The 18704-nt window shown below is 42.6% G+C and overlaps 1 protein-coding gene across 2 annotated transcripts in view; it reads left to right on the top strand.

Annotated features, from left to right (window-relative positions):
• Window positions 1-17105, top strand: part of ESYT2 (extended synaptotagmin 2) — a 92089-nt gene extending 74984 nt beyond the window's left edge. For both annotated transcript variants that reach the window (XM_070618121.1, XM_070618120.1), the window contains 7 exons: window positions 5219-5368; window positions 7497-7882; window positions 9137-9235; window positions 10910-11041; window positions 12603-12708; window positions 13542-13591; window positions 13706-17105. In XM_070618121.1, the coding sequence (XP_070474222.1) occupies window positions 5219-5368; window positions 7497-7882; window positions 9137-9235; window positions 10910-11041; window positions 12603-12708; window positions 13542-13591; window positions 13706-13751 (969 nt within the window). In that variant the 3' untranslated portion in view covers window positions 13752-17105. The remainder of the gene's footprint in view (window positions 1-5218; window positions 5369-7496; window positions 7883-9136; window positions 9236-10909; window positions 11042-12602; window positions 12709-13541; window positions 13592-13705) is intronic.
• The last annotated feature ends 1599 nt before the right edge of the window (window positions 17106-18704 follow it).

The following is an 18704-nucleotide window of genomic DNA, read 5'->3' as shown; positions in this document are numbered from 1 at the left end:
GATTGTCTCCTACATGTTGTCTGCAGTAGGAATGCTTCTGTGTTTCCAGTCTGAGAGCCTTTTCCTTCCTTTCCTACCTTGTCGCCCTACCTGGCCTCCAGCCTCTGGCACGAGTGGACACCTTTGCCTGCTTCCCGACCTGAAAGGGGAGGCCTAGTGTTTCACCATTAATTCTGATGTGTGAGGACGTTTCCTTCTACTCCTACTACTAGTTTGCTGAGTGCTTTTGTCGGGAGTGGATGTTGAATTTTGTCAGAGGCTCCTCTACTTAAGCTGATTGTACAGTGTTTCTTTTTAAGTTTGTAAATATGGTGAAATACATTGTTGATTTTCAAATGTTAAACCTTGCAAACCTTTATTTGGTTTTCAAGACTTAACATTTGAAAACCTTGCAAGTAAGCCCTTATGTGGGGATAATCTCCACTGGGTGATGATGTGGTGTCTCTTTTAGAAGAGTGTGTGTAGAATTGGTTTTGCTCCTCCAGTGCTGGCTGGAATTCCCTAGTGAAGCCGTCTGGCCTGCATTTGTAAGATGTTTAAGTACAAGTTCAATTCCATTGATAGATGTAGATTTGTGCATCTTATCCATTTCTTCTTGATGATTTTTGGTATTTATGTCGTTCAAGGAATTCATCCATTTCATCTAAATTTTGAATTTCTTGGCACAAAGTTATTCGTAATATTCCTTTAATGTCCTGTAGAGATACCACCTTTCTTGTGCCTGATATTGGTAATTATTGTCTTCTCTCTCTTTTTTCCCTGTGATCAGTCTGACAAGAGGTTTATCAATTTTATTTTCTCAAAGAACCAACTCTGGTTTCATTGATTATCATTATTGTTTTCCTCTCTTTACTGTTTCATTGTAGACATTTTTTTTTTTTTGAGGAAGATTAGCCCTGAGCTAACATCTGCTGCCAAGCCTCCTCTCTTTGCTGAGGAAGACTGACCCTGAGCTAACATCTGTGCCCATCTTCCTCTACTTTATGTGTGGGACACCTGCCATAGCATGGCTTGCCAAGCGGTGCCTTGTCCACACCTGGGATCCAAACTGGCAAACCCTGGGCCGCCGAAGCGGAACGTGTGAACTTAACCGCTCTGCCACCAAGCCGGCCCTCTTTACTGTTTCATTGATTTCTGCTATAATCATCATTTCCTTTCTTCTGCTTATTTTGGGTTTCCTTTGCTTTTCTTTTCCTAGCTTCTTAAAGTGGAAGCTTGATTTGAAAACTTTCTTTTATCATTTGAACATTTAGTCTGATATATTTCTCTTTAAGTACTGTCTTAGCCGCATCTTACAAATTTTGACTTGCTGTGGCTTCATTTTCAATCCTCTCAAAATACTTCCCCTTTGATTTCTTTCTTTGACTCACGGATTGTTTATTTAGAGGTCTGTTAGTTTTCAACTGTTCGGGCATTGTTCTTTGTATTCATTGAAATTTAATTTCATAGTGGTCAGATGATGCGCTTTGTGTGGCTCGAGTCCTTTTAAACTTGAGACGAACTTTCTGGTCTAGAGTGTTGTCTCTGTCGGCACGTGTGCACACTGAGCGCGTGGAAGGAGTGCTGTCGTGTGGCAGGTGCAACGTTCCCTGCATATCTGCGAGGTCACATTGGCTGATGGTGGTGTTCAGGGTTTCTGTGTCCTTGCTGTTTTCTGCCTGCTTGTTATGTAGTTAGTGAGAGTGTGGTGTTGGGACCTCTGACTGCTGTATTTGTGGATTTATCTGTTTTTTTCCCTCAGTCTCAGGTTTTGCTTCATGTATTTTGAACCTGTGTTATTAGGTGCATGAACATTTAGGATTGTTACGCTTGCCCACCTGATGAATTGATCCCTTTATCATGGTAAAAATCCCCTTTTACAGTTACACTTGAGTGATATTCTTTGCTCCATAATCGCATCTCCATATCCTAGTCTGATACTAATCTAGCTATCTGGCCTTTTTTTATATGGGAGTTAGTGTGGTTTATTTTTCCTGTTTTTTTCTATTTAACCTATTTGTGACTTTATGTTTAAAGTTGGTTTCTTACACACAACATACAGTGGAATCTCGCTTTTTTTTTAAAAAAAGATTGGCACCTGCACTAACGTTTATTGCTAATCTTTTTTTTTTCCCTCTCCCCAAAGCCCCCTAGTACGTAGTTGTATATTCTAGTTGTGAGTGCCTCTGGTTGTGCTATGTGGGACACCACCTCAACATGACCTGATGAGCGATATGCCCAGGATCCAAAGTCCATGCCCAGGATCCAAAGTGGCAAAACCCTGGGCCACCAAAGTGGAGTGCGCAAACTTAACCACTTGGCCACGGGGCCAGCCCCTGAATCTTACTTTTTCCAATCTGACAATCTCTTCCTTTTAATTTCGCATTTAGGCCATTTGCGCTTAATGCCATTGTTGATGTGGTTGGTTTGAGTCTGCCGCCATGCTTTTTGCCCCATTTATTCTTTGTTCTCTTTCTCTTTTTTTTAATCTGACTTCTTTTGGATTAATTGAGCATTTCTTATAATTGCATTGTGTCTCCTTTTTTGGCTTATTAGCTATACCTCCTTATTTTTTTTGAGTTTTTTAGTGGTGCACATCTTTAACTTACAGTAGCCTGCCTTTCAGTAGTGGACCAGCACACAGGTGGGACAGGAGCCTTCCCTGGCATACTTCTGTTTCCTCTCTCCCAGACTTTGTGTTGTTGTTGTCTTACATTTTACTGCTGTGTGTGTGTTTAATCCCACAATATGTTTTTCTATTTTTGTTTTAAACAGTTACTTATATTTTAAAGAGCTTTAAAGAAAGTAAGGAAGTATTCTTTCCTGTTTAGCCACATATTTACCATCCCAGCATTCTTCGCTCCTTTGTGTAGATTCCAGTTTCCACCCGATGAGATTTTCCTTCTGCCTGAAGGACCTGCTTTAACAGTTTCTGTAGGGCTGGTCTGCTGGAGATGAATTTTTTAAGCATTTGTATGTCTGAAAACACCTCTGTTTCACCTTTATTTTTGAAAAATATTTCATAAGATAGAAAATTTTTGGTTAACACTTTTTTTTCTTCCACTGTCTTCCATCTTGCGTTGCTTCTCATGAGAAGTCTGCTGTTGTTAAGTTTGGAAAATTTTTGGCCATTACATCCTCCAGTTTTTCCCACCTCAAGTGTCTAATCTGCTGTCAGTCCCATCCTGCGTATTTTTCATCTTAAAGTTGAATTTGGATCTTTTTGTCTTCGCTGTCTTTCCTCGCCTTCTCGTGTATGTGGTGTCTGTGTGATAGCTTTTAGTGCCTCATTGCTAATTCTGTCATCTGTTTAATTGCTGAATCTGCTTCTGCGACTGATTTTTACCCTCCTTATAGGTCATGTATTTCCTGCTCCTTTGATTGCCTGGTACTTTTGCCTGGTGAATTTTACATTTTTGAGTGCTGGGTTTTTGTATTCCTTTAAATATTTTGGTGCTATGTTCTCATTTGCAGGTGAGTTACTTAGTAGGAAACATTGAGCCTTTCAAGGTTTGTTAGGCAAACCTGACAGCCTTTAGTCTTGGGATCATGTGCCTCATGGGTCTGATGCCCCAGGTGTGATAAGGTTTCTTCTCTCTGTTTGGAGTGGATGCTACTGGCAGCCCTTTGTGCTGTGGGAATTGTCCCTCTGCTCCTCCTGGAACATCTTTTCTGGCCTCAGGTGGTTCATTCCCTTCCATGTGCTGATCAGCTGAAGATGCCTTCAGAGGCCTCTAGCTCTCTGCATGGAGCTCTGTCCTCTCCAGAACCTCCTGCTCCCTGACTTTTTCACCTCCTATCTTTAACGCAGGGGCACTACTGGCTTCTGTCTGGGATCCTCTTACTGAACACCGTGGCCTGGACACTCACCAGGCCGTGACCAGACCCGTTGTTGAGTGCACCTCACTTGTTAGATTGTTGTCCAAAAAACCCGTTGTCTCATATATTTTATCTGGTTTTTAAGCTCAGGTGAGATGGTAAATTCAGTTCCTCTTACTCCATCAAGGTCAGAAGCAGAAGTCCTCCGTTTGCATGTTTTAAAATATATGCCGTATACCTTACATACTCAGGAGGAGTTGGAGGGAGCTTCTTAGATGTACGCCTGGTACTTTCAATGTTGTGTATTCTACCCTCCTCTCACATAGCTCAGCTTAAAGGAAAGAGCTATTAGGTGGATCACACAGCTTGTGTGGTCATCCCAGTGGTGAGTGTACTGAATGTGTCAGTCTAAACAGTTCTGGCTCCTGCATTTCTTTTTTGGCATGGCCTCCTTTCCAGCATTCAATCTTTGAGAAGTTTGAGGGCGTCTGTTTCCATTTGGCTTGTGCACCTCTGACTTGGTTCCCCAGCCGCTGAGATCCTGAGTCTGAGAGGATGGCCTGCCGTGGAGTTCTCACTTCTCCCTGACAGACCCCAGGTCACTGGAGGGTGTGCCCACCTGTTCCATTATTCTGTGTTTATTTTATATTTTTATTTTCTGTTTTATACCAAATGTGTATATCTAGCTTATTTTTGTATTAACTTTTAAAGTCCTCTAAACACTGTCTCATTATTTCATTTAAAAATGGTTTTGTTATTGCAGTTTAAAGAGAAATAAGCAATCAGACGTTTGGGTTTTCACATGTAGTTAACTTCTTTGACCATTTTCATAGAGCCTGTGAAACCACCTAAATTCTTACTCTGTTTGGTTGAACTATTTTAAGAGGTGATGCTGAAGGTTATTATTCTGGAGACAGAAATCGCCATGCCTTTAAAGTAGATATTGTAAATTTTCAAAACAACCGTGTAGATTTTGAATAGAGAAGGCTTAAAAGACTCTTAGAAATGTTTTTTCTCCATAAACAAGTGTCACCAGTAGAAACAACACATCACTATGTTGTGTGTTATCACCATTTTCAAAGGGTTTAGGACATTTCTTTCTAATCTTCAGGTTTGTGTAGACTGCTGCCTCTTAGCTCAGGATTCTTAAAATGTATTCATAAAACATGACATTCTCTTCTTTGTGCTTATTATAATTCTGTGTTGAGGAAATGACAGATACATGTGACATGGATACATTGTAACATCACTTGTTATAATTTGTGTCTTCCTAAGGAGGTTTCCTACTGTGTTAATCATTTATGGAAATAGTGCTTAGAAGGAGATGGCTGAAATATGTTTTTAAAGGCTGAATTTTGGACCTTTCTACATTTTCTGTCTTTATCCTCAGAGCTGAGTGTTTCTGTGCGATGTTTCACAGGTCAAAGATGAAGAGCATCAGTGTTCCCTGGGGAATCTGAAGATCCCTCTCAGTCAGCTGCTCACCAGTGATGACATGACCATGAACCAGCGATTCCAACTCAGTAATTCAGGTCCAAACAGCACTCTGAAGATGAAGATCGCCCTCAGGGTACTGTAGTCTCCCACAGTAAATCTAGGAGTGGACAGGGGGCAGGCTGCATTGGCGATCCTCAAGGGCGCTTGCTGCTTCAGAGTGTGGTGGAGGCACAGGACCCGGGGAGAGGTGACCGTAGTGCTGATTGCATGGCACAGGTGGACAGCGATCATGGTGACAGCCACAGGGCAGAGGACATGTGGGTGGTGATCACAGTGACAGCCACAGGACATGAGTGGATAGTGATCACAGTGCTGGCCACAGGGCCAGGCGCAAACAAGAAGGAGCTTGTTTTGGGAGCATGGAAACTATTGCTGAATGTTGTGGGAGCTCAGGGGAGAAATGATTAAGGCTTAGACTCAAACATGCAACAGAAGTAGTATTTCCAGATTGCTTGAGCAGGCCCAGGATTATTCCTTATGCTTTCACATGAATCCAGCCAACTGTTGTTTTACCCTTTGTTCCAGAAGGTATTGCTATCTGGATCAACAAAGTTTTGTGCTGAGGTTAAGTTTTCAAAGGTTACATCCCACAACTAGAAGGACCTGCAACTAAGATATACAACTGTGTACGGGGCTGGGGGGCGGGGGGAGGGAGTTGGGGAGATAAAGCAGAAAAAAAAAAAAAAGATTGGCAACAGTTGTTAGCCCAGGTGCCAATCTTTAAAAAAAAAAATGTTCAAAGGTCATTCTGAAGAGAAAATATAATAAAACTACAAGATGGTAGAAATTACAGAAAGAAAGAATTTTGTTCAAAATAGACAATACTTCATTTGTAAGTACCTAAGGAAATGTTGAAAATAAAACGGGCAATCATACGGGAAAATGCTAAAACTCACTAATTTAAAAAATGCAAATTAAAATGAAGAACCAGGGGCCACCCCCGTGGCCAAGTGGTTAAGTTCGTGCGCTCTGCTTCGGCGGCCCAGGGTTTCACTGGTTTGGATCCTGGGTGCAGACATGGCACCGGTTATCAAGCCATGCTGAGGTGGCATCCCACATTGCACAACCAGAGGCACTCACAACCAGAATATACAACTATGCACTAGGGGGGTTTGGGGAGAAGAAGAAGAAGAAAAAAAAACAGAAGATTGGCAACAGATGTTAGCTCAGGTGTCAATCTTTAAAAAAAAAAACTTTAAAAAATTAGAACAGGTGAGCCCTATTAGCCCAGTAGTTAAGTTCAGCGTGCTCTGCTCTGGCAGCCTGGGTTTGGCTCCCTAGTGCAGACCTACACCACTCATCTGTCAGTGGCCATGCTATAGCAGCAGCTCACATACAAAAAGAGGAAGATTGGCAGCAGATGTTATCTCAGGGCGAATCTTCCTCAGCAACAAAAAAAGAGAAAAATTAGAACAAACCTAGTCTGTGGAGGGTGCAGTGGAAATGGTCTTCTTGAACCTGGTCATGGCCCTGAGTATCAGCCTTTCCTGAGAGGACTGCAGTGTCTTCAGGCTGTAAATCACAGAGCCCCTCGGACCAGGGACCCTTTCTCTGCAAATCTGACTTTTGGTAATAATGTAGGATGTGAGGAGGCCACGGACATAAAGAGGTTTGCTGTAACTTTATTTCGTAAAAGCAGGAAAAAACTTCAAGCCATCATAATAACCTCAGAGTGCAGGGGTTTATGGAGTATTGTGTGCATTAAAAGTAAATATTAACAGCCAGCAAAGTGAACTATTCGTGTGCTGTCACAAAGTGAAAGGCATGAGAGCTGCTCCCGCCTTGAAGCTCGGTGTTTGGGGTAACTCTGCTGGGCAGAGGTGTCCTCAGCCCCCATCCCTTCCCTGGGGTCGCTGTTGGAGGGCCCCCGTGTAGGAAAAGAGATTAGTCTCCTGTCCAGGGCATGCAACTCAGGCTCTTCCAGCAGTAGCATTGCCCCACGGCTGTGCAGCGATGTGTGCACGTGGAAGAGGCTGAGGATAAATACACGGAAACATTTGCATCATGAGAGTGTGATTTTGATGACTTAAAGTTCCCTTTTTCTAAACTCTCTGTAATGTGGTATTACTTTAATAATAGAATAGCTGAACTGATAGACTAGATTGTTTTTAATACTTTGTGCCAAGTTTTAAAGAAACACTTGCAAATGAAAAGCTGTTCATGTATCAGGCTGTTACCACTGTGTTTATTTCCACCTCCAGGTGCTGCACCTTGAAAAGCAAGAGCGGTCTCCAGACCACCAACACTCAGCCCAAGTAAAGCGACCCTCTGTTTCCAAAGAAGGGAGAAAAGTATCTGTCAGATCTCAGATGTCTGCGTCACCAGGCGCTGGCGACAGCAGCACGGCCCCATCCACACCAGTCATTGGGGGCAGTGATAAGCCTGGCGTGGAAGAGAGAGCCCAGCCCGCGGAGGCCAGCCCTCTGGGGCCGCGAGACCTGGGCAGGAGCTCCTCCAGCCTCCACGCTGGCCCCGCCTGCTCCCCCAGCCACATCTCTGTCAAGGAGCCCACCCCAAGCATAGCCTCAGACATATCACTGCCCATCGCCACACAGGAGCTCCGGCAGAGGCTGCGGCAGCTTGAAAAGTAACTAGACGCTCACTTTGCTCTTGTTGAATCCAAGCGCACGCCTCACGTGCTGTGGCGAGGGCACGCTGTCTCAGCTGAAGGAACTTCAGGGGACGTTGCCCTGTCACTCACTGAGTCTCACTTGCACAGTAAAGCCTACCATTTTCTAGGGCCTAATATTTGGCTCATTTAGAGACAGCAGTGGGGTGACAGGTTGACAGCTACGAGAGGCTCTGCAGCTCCTGTGTGCCTGTCCTCAGACCAGCAGGCAGAGGCTGGAGCTGACTGTGGAACCTTCATATGGGGGTTGGCATCTGTTTGTTGTATAAGAACAGGTCCTGTTCTTTCATTTTGGGTCAACACCCCATTACTACTATCAAGTTGCTTTGCTCTGTCTCTGAATGTTTGTGTTGATTTCTAATTTAAGTCCCATGATTTATAGATGTATTTGTGGTTTCTTTAGATAAGGAGGAAAAAACAGTCTGAGCTATCACAGGTTTCAGATGTTAACCTTTTCCTCTCAGTGGAAGGGGTAGAGTTGCCCTTTGAAACAGTTCTTCCTGTTTGTCGTTCTGAGAGGCGTGTTAAGTAATAAGAAGTGGAGGCAGAAGTGAAACATGTGGTCCTGATGGTTAGAGGGGCTCCCTTGGCACTTCTCTCCTTTGTACTTTCTCATGTCCCCTATTTTGGAAAAAAGAAATCAGTCCCTCCCTCTTGTCTCGAAGGAAATAGAATTTTAAAGCAGAAACCGGTTCTTCTCAGGAGTTAAATTTGGGGAGTAGCCAAGATGACCATAGGGACACTGAGCCAGAGCAGCCGTTGGTTGTCTTGGGAGTCTGTGCTCAACTTGAGAAAGAAATGGAAGCAGGGCCGTTGCAGTCTCATGAGATGACCATCAGTCAGAAATAAAGCCAGCAACATCTGTGGGGCTGTGAGAAAGGATACACAGGTTTGCGTAGTTACAGGCTACGCCTTGCTTCGCAAAGACCGCAGAATTGATGTTTCTAAGTAGGAGACCGCTATGTCTCATTTTTCCTTGGGGCCTAACTGAAAAAGCTGTCAGTTTTTGATAATTAAATTTTATTAACCCTCAACCGAAGTATGAATTAAACTGGTTGATTTACACTCAGAAATTCAGATTAAGTTCAAGTTCACGGGTAATTTGATTCCTTCTTATCTGAATGAACATGATCTTACCCAGTAGTTGTACCAGTGACTCAGGCCCTACGTGAGGTCAGAGCAGAGCTGTAATTTCCCTCTTTGTTTCGCCAGTGGGGCAACACTGGGGCAGTCTCCCCTGGGGCAGATCCAGCTGACCATCCGGCACAGCTCGCAGAGAAACAAGCTCGTGGTGGTCGTGCACTCCTGCAGGTGAGCTGGCGCCCAGGGCCTTGGTGTAGACGTGGGATAGGGCAAGGAACCACTTAGTTGTAGTTTCCCCAAACAGATGAGTTTGTTCCATTTGAAGAACAAAGCACTCAGAGTGTGCTATAGTTAGACAGTGATCCAAGTATTCAGTTCTTATTCTTTTTTTGTTCTTAACGTCGTTTCATAAACATTTTCTACTCGTAACCATTTTGATTGCTTTGTAATACTCCCTTGAACTGCCATACTGTAGTTTACATAACATTCCTTATAGTTGGATGTTTGACATATCTATGTTATGTGTAGCACAATAATGAACATAGTTTTCTTTTCTTGAAGTGTCTTTTTGGCATTAAATGTCCAGGAGTAGGCTTGTATCAATTCAAAGGATCGAAAAAAGTTTCTGGGACCCTGATAGATATTTCCAGGCTTTCAAGAAAGAGCCTCCCAGTTGACAGCGGCACCCAGGGGTACGGGTGTACGATCAGGAACGATTTATTTTAACTTGTGCAGGGTACTACTTTAGTAAGTGTCATGTGGGACGACAGTGTTGCTTTAATTTGTATTTGATTAATGGTGATGGTATGAAGCTAACTAATTTCCTTTTATGTGACTTGTCTGTGTTGGTAGTAGTTGTGATATAAGTATTTGGATCTTGTAAAAAGCTGTTGGAAACATAGGAAAATAACATTAGTGACATTTAGAAATATGATTATATAAACGTAGAGTTCAATTCAATACATACTTATTGAGCACCTTATATGTTCTTGCTACTGAGATAATTCCTATGGGAGATGCAGGAACAGAAGACCGTTTTAGAGAACTCCAACTAAACAGTCCCGTAACTCAGTTTTCAGGTTGATCAATAAGTGAATAAATTGAAGTGGTTGCACATAACTAAATCCTAAACTGTGTTTGGTTCAGACCAGTTGTCCTAGGAAAAGAGCAACGGGCACATGAAGGAGGTGGGCCCTTGTCTGTGTAGGGTTTAAGTGGACAAGGACAGAGAGTGGGGTCAGCAGCCTGAGCAGGCACCAGAGAGGGCCGGGTGCCACTCAGGGGTCCTGTGGACAGTGGCTATGTGGCCTCCCTGGGGTCTCCTCGGAGGCCACTTTGTTTGGCTGAAAGGCTGACCATGTTACCTCACTGTGGAAAGAGGAAGCAGTAGTTTCTATGTTGGACACAGGGCAAGGGGTCACAAGACTCCCCAAACTCTGGGCTCAAAAATTGGAGACACGGGGCCGGCCCAGTGGTGCAGTGGATAAGTTCACATGTTCCGCTTCAGCGGCCTGGGGTTTGCCAGTTTGGATCCTGGGCGCAGACCTACACAGAGCTTATCAAGCCATGCTGTGGTAGGCATCCCATATACAAAATAGAGGAAGGTGGGCACAGATGTTAGCTCAGGGCCAATCTTCCTCAGCAAAAAGAGGAGGCTTGGTGGCAGATGTTAGCTCAGGCTAATCTTCCTCAGAAAAAAAAATGGAGGCAAAATAACCTTAGGGAACGCTGCTGAGAGGTTTGAAAGAGGCCAGCAGGGGAGCATGGGGTGAAGACAGAAGCATGCTGCACTCTTGTGCTCCTCAGCTTTAGATAAACATGAAATCAAAATAGTAGATTCAAATATGATGTTGTCCTTTTCCAAGATTCTAATACCTAGTGTTCTCTGGTTTGTGTCATAAGAAACCTCATTGCCTTCTCTGAAGATGGCTCTGACCCGTATGTCCGCATGTATTTGTTACCAGACAAGAGGAGGTCAGGAAGGAGAAAAACACACGTGTCAAAGAAAACACTGAACCCGGTGTTTGATCAGAGGTATGGTGTGTACTCAGCTGGGGGTAGACTGTTTGGGTTAACAAATAAGGAAGGCCTGATCAGTACCTTTCACGACTAAAGCATTTAAGCCAACACACTGTTGAGAGGTGTAAGTGAAAACCCTCCTCAAAATTAGTAGATGTGGACTTGTTAAACAAATAAGTATTTTGAACTTCATGTAGAAGTGCTAAACATCATAAATTCAAGTTGTAAACACTGTGGACAGGGAGACTACTGATTAAATAAAGAGCAAATGATTGATGACCGGAAAGAACTTTCATTCATGGGGGCTCTATTGATTTTTACTGAGTTATAAATTAAATCTGAGAATTTTAAAATAACAATAAACCTATAACATTTTAAAATAGAATATTCTTGTGAAAAACAACTAGTTTCCAAACCAATAAAATAATTAGTGGGAAGTGGCAGTATTTTAATTTTTGTGAATCTGCTTAGTAGTCTGGCTTAATAGAGGCGTATGTTTGCTCTGCAGTCACTCTAGTGTGGTGACCTGGGGAGGCTCTTGGGGACCCTGGGCTGCTTCAGGCCAACTTACAGAGCCTCAATCTGTGCAAATTTCGTGTCTTATGTTATAGTCCTCTGTAGCTAAAAAGAACACCAGCATTTGGGAAATGGTCAAGTTGAATGGTAGCAATACCTGTGAATTTAGTTTACATTCCATCTTTAAAGATGCTACTCCTTTATCGCATTCTCACACCAGTAACTTTACTTGAACCAAGGTCAGAAACCGACAGACATCTACTAAATCCTGGTGTGGGCACGTTTCATCTGACAGAGTGTTCATAGCTGCAGCACTTAAGAATTGGAAGCTCCACATACGAGTTTGGGTTTCTCACTGCTGTAGCTCCGTGGGAAAGCCAGCCGTGTTCCAGCCATGTCCCTATGTGGCTGCAGGCCCTCAGTCCTCTGGGTTGCCAGAGACCCTGGTGCACTCTAGCCACACACCAGCCAGCTTCTGGGACTTGGTTCCCCAGAGGCATTTCAGTTGGTGGCATGTGACTTAGGGCATTGAAAAGTATGTGGCAGACCTTTACCCTTCTGTGAAGTTGTATTACATAATACCTTTTTTCAGTTCACTCACCCAGGGTTTGAAATTACTCTCCTTTAGTCCTTAGGCCTGTGTGAGTGAACTGTCATGTCAGATGTTACCACCACAGTCCATGTTTTAACTACCATAAAGAGTTAGGTGTTTATGTTCAAAAGAACACCCCTCCCACACGTGAGGGAGCCACAGGTATTAGGGCCTTCCACATAGGATTGAGAACCTTCTCTTATGTTTGGAAAGTAATGAAAAAAAACTTCGTTTTTGAGTCTTCATGAAATGCCAGATCCAAACATCTAACAGAACTCAATTTTACAATATTTATTTTACAATAAATTTAGAAAAAATTTTACAAAAAAATTACAGTATTTATTTTACAATAAATAACAAACATAACATTTGGAATGGCCTTAAAAACAGAAATGGCATTTTTTAGTTATAATAAAATACAGCAAAATTATGGAGAAATTTAAGGAAGGTCGTCTTTTTCCATTTCAGCTTTGATTTCAGCGTTTCACTACCGGAAGTGCAGAGGAGAACGCTGGACGTAGCAGTGAAGAACAGTGGCGGCTTCCTGTCCAAAGACAAAGGGCTTCTTGGCAAAGTAAGTTTGGAAAAAATCCTTCATCAGTTACTACACTTTGTAAAAATTAAACACTTACCCAAAGTGTATTTTTTAGACCATACTTATATAAGTGGAAAGGGGTGAACTTACTCCCTCATTAATGCTCATTTCTAAAATAGTGGACTGTGAAAGATGTGTATCAACTAAGACATCACTACATTTTAAAGATACTTTAAGGTATTTTTGTTGTTTTACATATTCATATTATTGGCACATTAGTCACACTAATTTCCTGGACTTATACTTGAAGAAAAGGTTATTTTTAAATTTTTTTTCAAGTATCACATTGAAAGAAAACCCAAAGGAAGATATTCTCCTACAATTCTGTCTCCTCAACTCATCAGCTGTTCTTTTTCTGACAAATCATTGGCTTCATTTCTCTCAATTCCTTCTAGTCTTTGTCCATATTCACATTTAACTCTTGCCTTAGATTATATGTGCTTTAATTATATGCTTAGAGGTTAAGTTAGAGAAGAGGAGTTTTGAATTGTAGATGCCATTAACAGAAAATCCACGTCAGCTATGCTGCCATTAAAGGCACATGAGCCAATATCTCTATAAATTATCTCCACTGATACTTCCTAGCAACTTAATTTTAAGGCTGTTGGATACAGGAAGGACCTCTTGGCTATCATCAACCATACAGCTCATAGGATTGTAGGTTAAGAAAATATTGAAAAACAAGAGACTCAAAATAAAGGAAAGTTCTGTGTTGCCAGATGAAGACAGAGGAAGATTGGAGAGATTGAAGAAGTGGTGAAAAGTCTAAAAGGAATTCTGTCAGCCCACTTTTACAAACTTTTAACCCACAGGTATTGGTTGGTCTGGCGTCTGAAGAGCTCGCCAAAGGCTGGACCCAGTGGTGAGTGTCCCTACCACAGACAGACAAACCAATAGACAGAGAACCCTGTATGTTTATCTGATGACACTATCCACAGTTGACCGCATGTCTGTTGTCATCATCCTTTGCTCTCAGGTACGACCTCACGGAAGATGGGACGAGACCACAGGTGGTGACGTAGGCCACTCTGGCGTGAGGAGCCCTCCTTGGTGTGTCTGCCCCACCCCACGTGCTCGGAATGCACCCTCCCACAGACATACTGATACTATTTTTATAATGTCATCTATTTAGTTATACCTACCTTAATAGTTTTATAAAACTTGTTGACATTTTAGGCATATTTGGCCAATACTATTGTTAATTTTGTATGTTTAATCTCCTCTAGTATTTCACCAGTTATTTAGAATACAGTAGGATAGTAGTTGATTACTGTCTGATGTAAAGCTATGTGAGTTGTATCTACTGGGAAGTGGATATATGTATATGCTTTACTATTGCCTTGTTTTGTATATCACTGAGGTACACTATGCCATGTAAATAGACTCTATTTTTTATAATATCTACATGCTGGTTTGAATTCAGAAGAAAATGAATCAAGGAAATATATATATTTTTTCTTCTAAAACTTATTAAATTCTTATGACAAATAATCATTTTTGTCTTTGCAGGAAAAAGTTCTCAGTGACCTATTTTGTGGTGTTTCTTTTTAAAAAGAAAAGCTGAAAGATTATTACCTATTAGTGTATTTCTGCCCATTCTGGATAATGAAAGTATTCAGAATATTAACACTTTCATAAATATAAAGATGTATTGTTGAGAAGTCAGTTGAAGAACTTATAAGGAAAAAATATTGTATAACTGAGTAATTTAAAATATTAAGAGAATTGTCATGGTTCATAAATCATAGTGTTCTAATCTGAAATTCCTTACATAAAATGAAATGTCTTAAGTTTATTTTTAATTGCTTGTTATAACTTACTTATGAGGTAGTACACAGATACACAATCATACTTTTTAAAAAAGATAATACAGACAGACTTTCAATGTTAGCAGTTAGGCTGTTGTGAAATAGTTGGTGGTGAGCTTTGTTAATTTTCGGTGTTTTCCCAGCCTGTAAAGAAAGACAAGCTCACATTGTCACCAAAAAGATCAGGGTAAGCAGATAGGAAATGGTGTTAAAAACCAAATCGTTGGTCAGTATGACATCATGCAGAGAACAGATCACCCTGATAGCTCTTTCATTTGTCCGTCAGTGTGACATCATACAGAGGACAGGTCACCCTGAGCTGGCACTCGGTTTCACTCTGCTCTTATGCACAGACCACCACCAGTTCCATAGGGTTCGGCCCAGCGGCCAGCACAGTAGCTGTTGGTTGTAAATAACCATTTCCTGGGTTTCCTCACTTATGCCATGACTGACCTCAGTGTTGGGATATTGTTATACTATTTTTATTTTGGAATATGTTTTTCTTTTTAGGTTGTTAAAAGCATGTTTTATTTACTTAAGAGTTCCAGACCTCTTGGGAGGTGAGGCTCTATGGCAGTGTCATAGCTGTGCACGCCTATCAACAACGTATGCACATATGCAGAAAGAGTTTGAAATATTTTAAGCTGTATGATGCAAATGACTTCCTTAGCCATAAGAGCATCTAAAATCATGTATACATTATTGAGGAAATACAGCTTTGTGCTTGAAATTGGAGATCTCACCGTAAATCATTTCCTGGACTTCGGGACTGCTCGCGTGACCAAACATACCAAAGTGCCTCTAGGGGACGCTGGTGGTTATTTCTGCACACTCCTCCTTCCAGCAGATTTCAGTTTCCTCTTAATTTACACCTCAAACCCTGAGTTTGTTTATAGCGGTGTCTATAGCTCCACAACACATTTCACGTGCTCATAACGACCAGTATAATCTCACTGTTTCCTGTTTAATGAAACTTCACTCCAAAGCGTCATTGTAAATCGCTTCCTGTGTTCATGTATAGGGGAAGTTTATGAATATGCTGATACACACATCAACATATACCCACACGGAACATTTACTGTGGTATTGTAGTAGACAGGTTGCCTGCCTGCAGTATTAGATTTATTGAGAATTTTTTTTTTCCCCTGAGGAAGATTAGCCCTGAGCTAACATCTGTGCCAGTCTTCCTCCACTTTATATGTGGGTCACCGTCACAGCATGGCTGACAAGTGGTGAGGGCTGTGCCCAGGATCCCAACCCATGGGCCTGGGCCAACAAAGCAGAGCACGCTGAACTTAACCACTATGCCACGGGGCTGGCCTTAAGGACTTTTTTTGTTTTTTTAAAGATTGGCACCTGAGCTAACATCTGTTGCCAATCTTCTTTTTTTTTTCCCTTCTTCTTCTTCTCCCCAAAGTCCCCCAGTACATAGTTGTATATTCCAGTTGTGAGTGCCTCTAGTTGTGCCATGTGGGACGCCACCTCAGCATGGCCTGATGAGCAGTGCCATGTCCATGCCCAGGATCCAAACCGGCGAAACCCTGGGCCACTGAAGAGGAGCACATGAAATTAACCACTTGGCCATGGGGCCGGCCCCAAGGATTTTTTTTTAAATTAGATCTGTTGAAGGGCTTTTGGCTCTTTGTTGAAATTTAGCATACCAAGAATTTTTACTGACATCCTATACTTTTGGATTTTGCAACCATGTGCTTCACCTATTCAATGTGGATTTTACTTGATGGAATGCTTTATTTAAACACCTAGGCAAAATAAGTACAGTGAAAGATACAAAGCCCAAATAAAGCCAGTTAGCAGCATGATGCCCTGCCCTCTGATGTGGTGATGGTGGCGGCTGGAGGCAGAGACCCACCTGCAGGTTCCAAGCCCCTAGCAGCCAGCTCCATTCTCTTTAAAAGAAAGGACAGGGCTGATTCTAAGGGCACCAAACACCTCCCAGATGTGATTCTGTCTCCTGTGGCAAGATAAGTGCTCGAAGGGAAGCTCTCGAGTGCTGTGGGAAGGGCCAGGCTCTGCACTCCAGGGTCCTGCGGTGGAGAACACTCTGAGTTCTCAACCTGTTCTTTTCTGGTTCTTAATAACAGGTTCATCTAGAAAAAGGGAACTGTAACTTTTCTACACACCAATGAGCCAAACCAGTGGAGGGAAGATTAACTTAAATGAATTCGAATTCTGTTAGTTTGTTCATGTGGGTTGCTTATCCTGTGCCTTAAATTAGTACAGAAATATGAAGACGTTGTTTTCAAGTTTCAGATGAATCAAAAGAAGCCTCGTACTAGATTTACCACAGTTTGTATTCTGTACTGTGAGAATTCCTTTTACGGATGTTCTTCATGAAGAGGTCGACCCTTGTTCAAGAACCTAAGCCAAATGCAAGTCCGTGTGCTCCTTTGTACTGTGGTTGCTCCTTCAGCCCCAGCTCCAGCCCGATCACCCCTGCAGACGGAAACAGCAGCGGGTGTTTTTCATTATTACAGAATGTCCTTTCTGCTCGGCTAATTTTACATGACAATGCATGTATTTATTCAATAAAACTTTTATGTTAGCTCACTTGCGATTTGTTTTTCCTTTGTGTTTTGAAATGAAATTTTTACTATAGAACCAGATAATTTGAACAGTAGATATATTGTACTATTTATACGTGCTATTTGTGAATCCTTTCATTTTCAAAAGAACCACATCAGATCATTGACATTCCTCCTCTTATTTCCATCTTTGTTTGACTCTCCTCTGCCTACCTTAGACTCTGGGTTTTGAAAACTGCTCTTCTGAAAGGTAATCATGAGGAGAGAATATAGTCTTTATATATGCTTTACAACCAGAACCCTGAGAAGCAGTGAAACAGAGGCTGGTTTGAACAGATGGAGAGGAAATGCCGGAGGTCTTCACCACTGTCCACACCCACTCCTGACGACTGGGATTGACCGAGGGCCTCCTGCTCTGGGTCCCTCCATTCAGCACGGTTGACCTCTTTTCTCGCTCTCCAACGCCTTGCTCTCTGGGTTTCCCTTCCACATTGCCGGCCATTGATCAAGCTCTTTTACCGTCTTCTCCTCTAACCGGACTCTGAATATTAGAGTAACACAGGTTTTGGTTCTGGTCCCTTTTTTAATTTGTACTCTGTATTCTGCTTAATTCCATGGGTATTCCGTGCTTTCCAAATTTACATCTCCAGTGCAGACTTTGCTGCTGAGCGCAAGATTGTTTATGCAGCTGCTGCTCATTATGCCTCTGCACGTGGAGGTCTCGCAGTGTTCCTGTCTGTCTAGGTGCTTGACCTCGAGGCCTGGACCCTCCTGACACTCCCTCTGCCTCTCTTCCCATGTGCAGATGCCAAGTCCTTTAGTTCTTCTGAGGATGTACCCACCGTGACTGCTGTGCCTGCCTGTAAGCTCCCAACATTCGGGCCTCAGCCCCTCTTTCCCCTGCTGCATTCTCCACACAACAGCCAAAGGAATCTTTCAAAACACAAATCTGACTCATCAGTCTACTGCTTTCCATTGCCCTTAAAATAAGACCGAGAGCTTAACATATCTCTGAGGCCCTGACAACTTCCCAGCTGTATTTCCTCCTCCTGCACCCCTCACCTATGATACTTCTCAGTTCCTCAGACGTCCCCCTCCTTCCCATCTCACTGCCTCCAGCCTGCTTTTTGCCTGACACTGGCCCAGCTGACTTCCACCCGCCTTGACTCCTCAGCGTAAAGTGTATTTGCCAGGCGTCCTGACCGACACGCTCCCGTCAGACGCGGTCTCCCTGTCATCAGCTCTCTCAGTGCCTGTTACCTTCCAGCACCACACTGAACATGTTGCAGTTTGGCTTTATTTAAAGCCATTTCCCACCTGGACTGTAAGATCCCAAGGGCAGAGATGATGTGGATGTTATTTAAATCTTTTTCCGATGGCTTATCACTTTTCCTGGCACGTAGTTGGTGAACAAATATTTATTGAATAAGTGATGTATATATAAAGTTTGGCAGACCCTAAGTAACAATTTATTTTAACAAGTTTCTGTTTAAAGATGGACAGACATGCTCCGCTCCGGCAGCCCGGGTTTGGTTCCTGTGGGTGGACCTGCCCACTTGTCTGTCAGTGGCCATGGTGTGGCAGTGGCTCACATACAAAAAGAGGAAGATTGGCAACAGATGTT

Source organism: Equus przewalskii, chromosome 4, assembly GCF_037783145.1.
Source record: "Equus przewalskii isolate Varuska chromosome 4, EquPr2, whole genome shotgun sequence".
In the NCBI taxonomy this organism is placed as follows: Eukaryota; Metazoa; Chordata; class Mammalia; order Perissodactyla; family Equidae; genus Equus; species Equus przewalskii.
The sequence above is the reverse complement of the archived record's forward strand: the minus strand, read 5'-3'. Positions and strand labels throughout refer to the sequence as shown.